A 10,023-nucleotide genomic window follows, 5' to 3' on the forward strand; every position below is an offset into this window, starting at 1 on the left:
CAAAAAGCAAAAAAGACAGAACTTTTATTCAGTTTGAGCTTTTCTAAAAGGTAACAGTCTTACTTACGGATGCAAGAAGAGCTCAGATAAATAAATAAAAGTGGATTCTCAAATAGGAAACACTTCAAAATGCATCTTTTACAGACAAAATAGAATTATGCCTTAATAATGAAAGAATATAGCCAGTACACTTAAAAACTTACAATCACTGACACTTTGCTTTAGAAAAAAAAAATCATATAATAGAACCCTATACATAAAAATAAAATGTTTAGCTCATCCAAAGTACACACAAACTCAGTGTGGGGATATGAGGACATCACCACTGATGGAACTGTATTAAAATCAGTGTATCAGGTCATGCCTTTGTAACAAGGACACCTATAACTTGTGAATTTTAAACAATTTAACAAAATGCATAAGGCATCCATGTCCTCGGGCTTGCTAGTGTTAAGCAGTCATTACTTGAAGTTGAAGAATTTACAGTTCATCTTCAATAAAATATTGTTTTCAAAGTTTCTGGAATCCAGCCTTGCTCTCCTGGGGCTGAAAACAAGTCCTGCAATGCTGAACAGCCTTTCACAGGCAGCTAATACAGGTAAGGATGCGTTTAACCTCAGAGACAGCTTACAGACTGCGGGAAGGACTTGAGCAACTCCATATGATCAGCTGAACAGGCCAGGTATTCGTCCAGCTGTTTGGAGCTTTCTTATGCTTGAGATGTTTTCATGGCAGAGAAGTCATTCTCATTTGATGAACTGGTGCCATAACCCAGCTGCAGCAAGGGTTCTTCCAGGTGGTCCTTGATGTAGTCCATTCCTAAAGTACAAGGAAGATGACAATATAAATCATGCTGTTATGAGCCTACATGAATCAATCCCCATCTATATAAACCAAGCAACAGGGCTAAATAGGCTACCCATTGGACTGAACCACAAAGTCAGGAATTTAGTTTAAATGGGTGGTTCTCAAATCTATGAAGAGTCATTGTACACTATACAGAGTTGTTCATGAATAATAAAATACTGCTAATTAACCACATGTTGTCTTACCCATTCTAATGGTGGCGTCATCCTTTGTTGACGTTGTTTTGAATTCGGGGAGAAGGATTGCAGCTGGTATCAGCTCAGGGTCGTGAAACATTCTGGCCGAAGTGCTTCTTCAGTCCCAGTTGTAGCGCATCCACCAGAGGCTTACAGTACTTCAGGGACAACTTGATTCGCTTTTGTGATCATCAGGTTGATAGTTGGAAGTAGCCACTCCATCTGGACATTGGTTTCAGCCTGCAGGATGTTGATGGCCTTTGCGACTGGGCTCATGGTGGCAGCATACTCTGTGATGAAGGCGAGTTCAGATGCATTGAACCTATGAAAAAAATATATATAATAACTGTGTTCCTAACACTATACAAACAGGACCACTAACCATTTCACCTGATTTAACTACAGTAATCAATGGCTGGATGAGTAGTTGACAAAATGGATCAATGATAGTGTATGGCTACAACATGTGAAATAGTTATTAGTCCCCAAGCAAAGTGTCAGGAAACACCAACAGATTTAGACAACATTCCAGACCTTAAATTATGACAAAAATAATACATAATCCTTACTTACATTGGAACCTCGGAAGTCTTTGCAGAGAACTCAGACGACTGCCTCTCCTTTGTCTTTGACGATCCTCAGGAGTCTTTCTACAGTCATGATCCAGGAGTTCCACCTTGTAGCATTCAGGCACAGCAGCTGGAGGGCGCTAGCATCTTCAACCTTTTCGGCTGCAAGTGTGGATGTTCCGCATTTGTTCCAAAGTGCTGGCACTTGCCAAATGTTGAACGGGACACTTTTTTGTAAGCCTCACTGAATGTTGCTTTCAGGGCATCAACTGTAGACACTAAGTTGAGTAGGTGGCAAGCACTGAGCTGGTGCTTCGGCAGCTGGTACTCAAAACTATCATCTTCATTCAGGATCGTTGCCACATCAACAAACTCCACTTCTTCACTCTCTTCTTGTTCCTCTTCACCATCTTCCTGTCCTGTCTGAGCTGCTTCACCACACACTACCTCATTGTTTTCATCTTCTCCAAAAACTGGGAAAGCTTTAATGAAGTCAGAGCCCTTGTCTGTTGTTGTTCTCACAATCTTAACTCAGATTTCAAACTCAAAATGGATGTCATTTAGGGCGCCTGCCAACACATCAAAGGTGTGCGATCTTCTCAACCGTTTACAGGCCAGGGCTGCAGAGCATGTGTTGAGACTGTCAGGGTCTATCTTGTGGGCTGTAACACCAATGAAGCTCCGGCTTCTTGCAGACCAGCAGTCGGTGGTGGCGATTTGGTCAACTCCTCTCATGGCTTCAGTCACCTTCTTCTTCATTTCCTTGGAGGCTTCAATCCTGAAGCGCAGTGGGGGCCTTGATAAGATATTTGAGTTAAGCTGCAGATAATGGACAAACTCTCTTTATGGTTCTTGTTCTGCAACATCTAATGGTTGGAGCCATTGGACCACATCTTTGTCGAAGGATTCCTGTGACACCGTCTTCAGTAATGTGCTCTGCTTGATGGTGGAAGGAGTCTTAGGGGCATGTTCTCTCTTCAGTGTGTTTGCAGATAGTTCTCCATACTTAAGATTGTATACATGCTTTCTCTGAAATAAGAAGAAAAAGAAGAGACAGTTACTTAACTACCATCACCAAACACTTAAGGCATAGGAGCCTAATTTTAAATCTATAAACAGTTAAGTTGGAGTTTGTGACCACCATTTAATATTGCATTTTGAATTGATTTACAAGGAAGGAACAACTTTTAATAACACAAGGAATTGCTAACTTGAGCTAAAAAAAACAATGTTAATGGCATGAACTGATTTGGCATGAATTTTGCAAGATAGTTTGCAAAACCGATGAGACGCTGTACTCCTTTTGCATCAGACGGGTTTGGCATGTTGAGGATCACTTGGACCTTGCCTGGGTCCGGCTTCAGGCCTTTGGCTGAGAGAATGTGGCCATGGAAGTGGACGTCTTTCACCTTGAACTGCAGCTTCTTCAGGCCAAGGCGCAGTTTCACTGATCGGCAGCACTCCATCAGTGCCAGGAGCTTCACATCATGGTCCCGTACTGCTTCTTCATCTGTGTCACCACAGCCTACGATCAGGACATCATCGGCGATGGGTTCAATGCCCCTGAAACCAGCCAGGAACTCGTGCTGCTTGCGTTGGTATACCTCCGGCACCACTGAGACACCAAACGGGAGCTTGAGCCAGCGTTTCCGACCCCAGGGGGCCCAGAAGGTAGTCATGGAGCTGCTTCCTTCGTCCAGCTTGCATTGAAGGAATGCATCTCGGGCATCCACCAAGGTAAAAATCCTGGCCTCGGGAAGCTTATAGAGGACATCCTCTAGTGTCGGCATGATGTAGTGGGATCGTTTCAGTGCTTGGTTCAGGTGCTTTGGGTCGATGCAGACCCTCAGCTTCTCTGTTTTTTTCACTATGACCATATTGCTGATCCAGACAGTTGGTTCAGTCACAGATGTCATGTGGCCATCGGCCTCATAATTGTCCAGCTGGGCCTTCACAGCCACTTTCATTGCAATGGGCACATTGCGAGAAGCACACTGGACTGGAGTGATGCTCTCATCCACTTCAAAGTGTACCTCCCCAGGTACTGAGCATGTTGAATACATCGTCATATCTGCTGAGTAGTTGTTCTTTGGACAGGGGTCCATGCTGGACATGATCCACAATGTGCAGGTCATTTGGTACAGTGAACTGCATCAGTTCCAGGCGTTCGCATGTAGAGCCTGAGAGGATGTTGACTGGTTTTCACAATCTCAAACTCCAGCTTGTGTTTGCGTCCCCAAATAACACATTCGGTCTCAAAGGTGCCCATAGAGTACAGCTTTAGTCTAGTATCGCTGTGCAATAGATGTGTGTCAGGTGCCAGATTGATTTTGTCTTTTTAGCTCATTACGTTGCATGTAGCACCAGAATCCAGTTGACATTGTTGTTGCTTGTTGTGTAATCGTAGTGTCACAAACCATTTCTTCCCTCTTGAATGTACAGCCCCAATGGATTCATGCATGTAAATGTCACATTCACTGTTCAGCTCTGAACATTGAGTGACATCATCAACACAAAGAATCATGCCCTCACTCACCCTTCTAGTTCCACAAGCTCTGCATGGTTTTCCGTAGGCAGGGCAGTGCTCTTTGCCACGTGTGTGTGTATTCCCACAGTATTTACATGCTTGGGGCTCTCTGTGTTCACCGTTCGTGAATTACTCTGCCTCGATTTGTTTTGTCTGAATGTCTGCCTAGCAACAACGTGAACAGTATCAACGTCGAGCGTGGGGTTTCGATTTCCATTGCTCTCATTCTCATGTCAGTGACTTCAGCAGTGCGGCACATTTCGATGGCAGTTACTAATGTTAAGCTTCTCTCTCTCAGTAGACGGCGGCACGTATCCAGTACTATTTTATCACGAATCAATTCATCTCTCAATCCCCTGTATTCACAAGTGGCGGATTTTTCTCTCAAACGGGTTACAAAGTTGTGTACTGACCCTCTTCCTGTTTGCAGCTTCTGAAAACGAACCGATCGTAAATGACGTTTCTGGCGGCGTTGAAGTAATTCTCCAATGCATCCAATATAGCATTTGCATCACACTGTTTTCGTGCTGTGAGGGTGAGATTGTGCCGGTAGATATGCCTGTATTCGCTGCCCATTAAACTCGTTAGAGTTGCAGTTTGTACCTCGTTGGGTTTCTCATGTAGACTGGTCGCCAGCGCATAGTCCTCGAATTCATCCCTGAAGTTGTTCCAATTAGTATTACAGTCACCTGTGAGAACCATGGGATTTGGTGGCGGAATGTTCGCTGCCAAAGCAATGGAATAGGAGATTTATTTTGTTAAGGGTTGCGTCAATCGAATCTGGTATCAGGATAAATATGACAATGAGTCACCGATTGTATAGTATTTCCTATTTATTAGCTAGCAATAAGTGGTAAATGCAATGTTCATATATACGGGCTCTCCGTCACACCTCGCAGGGCAAACAGAGAACTGACTTGTTCCTGACAAAGATATTATAATATACTCTGAAGACAGAAGTAGTTCATGCATAACACATATACCCACACAAGCCAACAGCAAATCATATTCCATCACATATGATATGGTAAGGGCTATAGTGTATAACACAGAACCTCAAACTTTTCCTTCAGGTCATCGAGGTAGGTAGTGATGCTAGCAAGCCAGCTAACGAGTTGATCAGTGTTGTAAGTAGGAAACGGCGTGTGTTCGCAAATGGAACGTAACTGCGCCTATAGTGTACTTAGTTACAAAAATAACAAACGTGTGTTTTCCGAGCCACTTCTGATACAATGTTTCTGTATGATATGTTGGATAAAGGAATAAAGACGGACACAAATGTCATGTTCAATATCCTTGTTTGTGCATTGTACAAATCCCTACACGTGGAGTCCGTGGAACAGTCCGGCTAGTCGAATACCAATCAACTTGACTCCGTAATAGTTAACTAGCTTGGTAACACGTTAGCTCGTCAGTTTAGTTAGATTGCTTTAGCTAGAAAGCTTTCGAATTTTGTCACATTTTAGCCAGCTAAAGTAGGTAGTTAGTGATCTAGCTAGTGATCTATTTAGGTATAGGATTAGTTAGCATCAACTGCTTGTTGTATTAGCATATGTGGGTTAGCTATCATGCTAATTAGCATGCTAACGTTATTCTAGCTAGCTAGCAAGCTAACAAAATACTTACCTCAATGTGTTTTTTAGGTTCGACGGCGAGTTCTTGAACGCTAATATTTCCTGAACCTTTGTTAAACATAACAGACATTTTATCCGGTAGGATGAATCCTTTATTCCGAGAAAATAAAACAACATTTATTTAGATACAGCCAAGGGTGTTCGTCCTCACCAGGAGGTGGTGGTAGAGCGATATCAGACATGATTGGGCGTTGATGACTGTTTCACCCGGTGGGTGAGGTTATTTTCATTTGTTTTCAATCAAATATATTTCAAACCATACTTTGCATACTGTACATGCGCTGCACACAACATGATCAAATCAAGATTACATTGCCTTGAAACAAGAAGGCACCATTCACACCTGTTATCTGTTTTATTGTCTCTTTCATAAAGTCAAATGAGCTGTAAACGTATGGACAGTACCTGAAATAAAAAACAAACATTAATGATGCAATGATTGTGTTGAGGAGAGGGTGGGGTAAGTGTTAATTTTGTAGAGTGTCACATGGTTAAGGTGATTAGGCCAGGGGAGGGGGGAAGTGTGTTGCAAATGACCTCCTTGAGATGAAAATGTCTTGTCTTCCAAGGGAACACAACACCCCACTATTCTAACTTTCTCTTTAGAGTTTGGTATAAAAACGGCACTGCTGATCTCGTGTCAGAGATCTATAGCAAGAAACATATCTTAGATCCACAAGTTATTCAGTCACAGAGACTGAGGACTAGACCAAGACTAGAGAGCAACTGACACAGAGCTAAACAACAGAGACATTTCGATGGACTGCAGCTTTGGTGAGGATAAAAATCTATGGATTTTGGACTTCTGGATTTAGCCTTTTTACTTTTAAGATCACAGTTGTGCTGTTTTTACTTACATTCTTTAATATATTTTTTATAGTCTAGTTACAATCAGGTTTGCCTTGTTGCGTGCATTTATGTCCTTGGATAGACTAGTCCATCTGTAGATGCTCTGTAGATGCTCTACAATCCATCTACAGCCTATCAGTAACATTTCTACTAACCCTAGCACGAACCTTAACCCTTATCCTAAATTAATCGTAACCTTAGCAAGCAGTTGCTTATCAACAGATAATTTGTTGATAGCATGACATAGTATTCAGACTATCCAAGTGTTTGTTTCTGTCTATTCATAGTATTACATACTTAACATGTGAACTGTCCTCAGTGAATTGTATATATTTACTGTCTTGACATGTTTTTCAATGTTTGATACTTACCACTGTTTGTCTTATACTTGTGATTCATTCATCCTTTACCTTTTTGTCTGTATGTTTGTTTATCTCTTTGTACTGTTTGAAGTGTGTGTGTCTATACCAGTAGGAGATTGGGCAGTGAGGAAGAGGATATTTCCCTCCCTGATACACTTCCCTTTGTCCCATTTCCATTGGCTCCCGTCTTGATGTAATCATTGGGATGCCAGAGGTATTTAGAGCTGTAGTGGCCGTTTTGTTCTATTATTCTAAATACAACATCTAAATCAATGTCAGTAACATTGGTACTGTTTTGCAGGTCAAGACAATGCCGCACAGACGGGTGCTAGGACCATGGGGCGCAGGAAGAGAACTATCTTCACCAAAGAGCACCTGAAGCTTCTGCGGGTGGATTTTGATGTTGATCCCTACCCAAGCATTGCCGTAAGGGAGCGCCTATCCCAAGCCACTGGCCTAACAGAATCCCGCATTCAGGTAAGTGGTTGCAAACACCTTTCCAATTCAATTACGTTGTAAAAAGCACCTTCTCATCTCGCTATCCCTATCTGTTGCAGGTGTGGTTTCAGAACAGGAGAGCCAGAACAATGAAGCACAGGGACTACAAAGTCTCCCCTCAGCCAGAGTCAGCTCACCCTATCCCCAGTCCTTTTCTACCTACACAGTCTTTCTCCAAACTCCTCCATGGGATCAAAGATGTGACCCACCAGGTCGACATAGAGGAAGTCTCTTATGACCAGCCGCTGAGCCACAACCAGATGCACGAGGAGGACTGCTTCTACGGTCCCTCATCTTGTCCCCCCACCTTCCCGCTCTCTCCAGGGGATGCCGGATACAGCAGTCCCTCATTCAGTGTGGGAGTGAGACATGACAGTTTCCTGGACACTATCTCTCCAGGTGCTTTGCCAGAAGCTCAATGGTGCAACGTTGCCCAAGAGTTCCCGTTCTGCTCCCAGGGGGAGGGCCAGGACTTCCGCTACTCACCTCCGTCTGGACTTCTTCATCCCCAGTACGCCCACGGCGGACTCCAGTCCGTTCGTGCCAGCAGCACCTTCGACCCGTTCTCCAGTTGCCCTGCCACACCGGACTCAGCCTGCTGGGACACAGGACTTGAGAACCCCTATCCCATAGACCATGGTTTCCTGTACAGGGAAGTCTCCGATGAGTACTCAAGTCCTTCTGGGCACTTTGATGCTATGCAAGAAGCCCCACTACATGAACTGTCTTCCCAGTGGCAGGACCAGTAAACACCCCTACCATATTCTAGATCTTCAATGGCAAGGGTTGCCAACACTCCAGGTTTCAATAGGTCTAGCTCTTGTGAGAAGTAGTGCTGTTCCGGGATGGTCTCAATGACAAAAATAATGAACATTTTAATTATGTTGATGGACTTATAATCAATCCCAGAATGAGTTCGGCAACATTAAGGCATGCCTGAATGTATTAGCCATGTACAATAGGACTGTTGCATGAATGAATATAGCTGCTGCGTTATGTAGGGAGGTATGTTACTACTATAATATAGTGTTAATCTATTTTTAAAACATGTATTTTACCAGGTGAGTCAGTTAAAACACATTTACTGGCTATAAAGGGTGTATAATATGAGTAGAATAATACATTGACAATTTATTTTACATACTGTATCACTATTTATTCCAAATAAACACCTACTTTGTGAACTGCTGTTTTGATATTTTATTCTCTCATAATTGACAATGAAATAGGACTACCATACCCGCAGTAATTTGAGTCATGTGTCCGGGAAGTAGCATGTGACTCCCATCTAATTTTGGAGAAGGCTTTTAAATCACTCTTCCTTTGTCATTGATAGCTATATATTTTTGCAGATATAAGACTACAACCAAATGGCGGAACGTGTTAGGAGGCGGAACTTTTAAATTGGTGTGATGCTTCCTAGACGCCTGGAAATACAAATGGCCATCACTTCCGGATTCTCTGTACGCATGTGAGACAGTTGGAAACACGTTTGTTTTGCAACTATTGTGTTTGTCCAGATGAAGTAAACAAATGCATTTCATTAACTGACTGGAAATCAAGTCGTTTGAAGTAGCTATCTCGCAGGTAATGTGGCTTTATTTCTCCGTGCCTTCATAAATTGCAATTAGCTTTGACAAGTACAGAAAACTGGTCTAAGAATATTTCGTATTCTGTATTTAAATCCGACACACTCCATGTATACTGAACAAAAATATAAACTCAACATGCAACTATTTCAACGATTTTACTGAGTTACAGTTCATATAAGGAAATCAGTCAATTTTAATTTAATTAGACCCTTAATCAATGGTTTCACACACTGACCAGGGGCGCAGCCATGGGTGGGCTTGGAATAGCATAGGCCCACCCACTTGGCGGCCAGGCCCAGCCAATCAGAATGAGTTTTAACCCCACAAAAGGGTTTTGTTACAGACAGAAATACTTCTGTTTCATCAGCTGTCCGGGTGGCTGGTCTCAGATGCCGCGTGTGGAGGTCCAGGGCTGGCGTGGTCACACGTGGTCTGCTGTTCTGAGGCCGGTTGGGTGTACTGCCAAATTCTCAAAAATGACATTGGATGCGACTTATGGTAGAGAAATGAACATTCTCAATTACCTGGCAACAGCTCTGGTGCACATTGCTGCAGTCAGCATGCCAATTGCATGCTCCCCTAAAACTTGAGACTTCTGTGTGTTATGTGACACAACTGCACATTTTAAGAGTGGCCTTTTATTGGCCACAGCATTTATATTTTTATTCTGTGTATGTGTTACATTTAATTTGTGAATGTCCATCTATTTCGTATGATATATTACGAATTACAATTCGTATTATAGCTTACGAATTTGCTAAACTTACAACCTTCTAGGCTAGGGGTAAAGGTTAGGAGTTAGGTTAACATATTAAATGGTTGAAAAGTAGCTAAAAAGTAGTAAATAGTTGAAACATTGCTGAAGTTTTCCATGATGAGATCGGTATCCATAGGTGAGCCATCCCTTAAGTAGACTGGAACCGTGCCCATTAGAGAGTAGCCCACCTGC

At 42.7% G+C, this 10,023-nt stretch overlaps 1 protein-coding gene and 1 long non-coding RNA gene across 5 annotated transcripts; one reads left to right on the top strand and one right to left on the bottom strand.

Moving 5' to 3' along the window:
- On the bottom strand, nucleotides 1–5,837 carry LOC135522209 (uncharacterized). Its single transcript, XR_010452657.1, has 4 exons — nucleotides 5,766–5,837; nucleotides 1,617–2,641; nucleotides 1,053–1,365; nucleotides 1–819 (listed from the first exon to the last, which is right to left on the bottom strand). It is a non-coding gene; the product is annotated as an uncharacterized LOC135522209 (long non-coding RNA).
- mxtx2 (mix-type homeobox gene 2) lies at nucleotides 4,360–8,666 on the top strand. 4 transcript variants are annotated; one of them, XM_064948265.1, is made up of 4 exons: nucleotides 4,360–6,547; nucleotides 7,076–7,198; nucleotides 7,286–7,461; nucleotides 7,542–8,666. In XM_064948265.1, the coding sequence occupies exons 3-4, from the start codon at nucleotides 7,321–7,323 to the stop codon at nucleotides 8,229–8,231; spliced, it is 831 nt and encodes a 276-aa protein (XP_064804337.1). In that variant the 5' UTR covers nucleotides 4,360–6,547; nucleotides 7,076–7,198; nucleotides 7,286–7,320; the 3' UTR covers nucleotides 8,232–8,666. The 4 variants fall into 4 exon arrangements, with proteins under 4 accessions (XP_064804337.1, XP_064804336.1, XP_064804339.1 ...); XM_064948264.1 differs by having other exon boundaries at nucleotides 7,094–7,198; XM_064948267.1 differs by having other exon boundaries at nucleotides 4,360–5,983; nucleotides 7,097–7,198.
- The last annotated feature ends 1,357 nt before the right edge of the window (nucleotides 8,667–10,023 follow it).

Source organism: Oncorhynchus masou, chromosome 30 (genome assembly GCF_036934945.1).
Source record: "Oncorhynchus masou masou isolate Uvic2021 chromosome 30, UVic_Omas_1.1, whole genome shotgun sequence".
Lineage (NCBI taxonomy): Eukaryota > Metazoa > Chordata > Actinopteri > Salmoniformes > Salmonidae > Oncorhynchus > Oncorhynchus masou.

Coding starts and splice junctions, on each gene's coding strand:
- mxtx2 (XM_064948265.1), top strand. CDS start 7,321: ATGGGGCGCAGGAAGAGAACTATCTTCACCAAAGAGCACCTGAAGCTT. Junction 7,462..7,541: donor TAACAGAATCCCGCATTCAG/GTAAGTGGTTGC, acceptor TATCTGTTGCAG/GTGTGGTTTCAGAACAGGAG.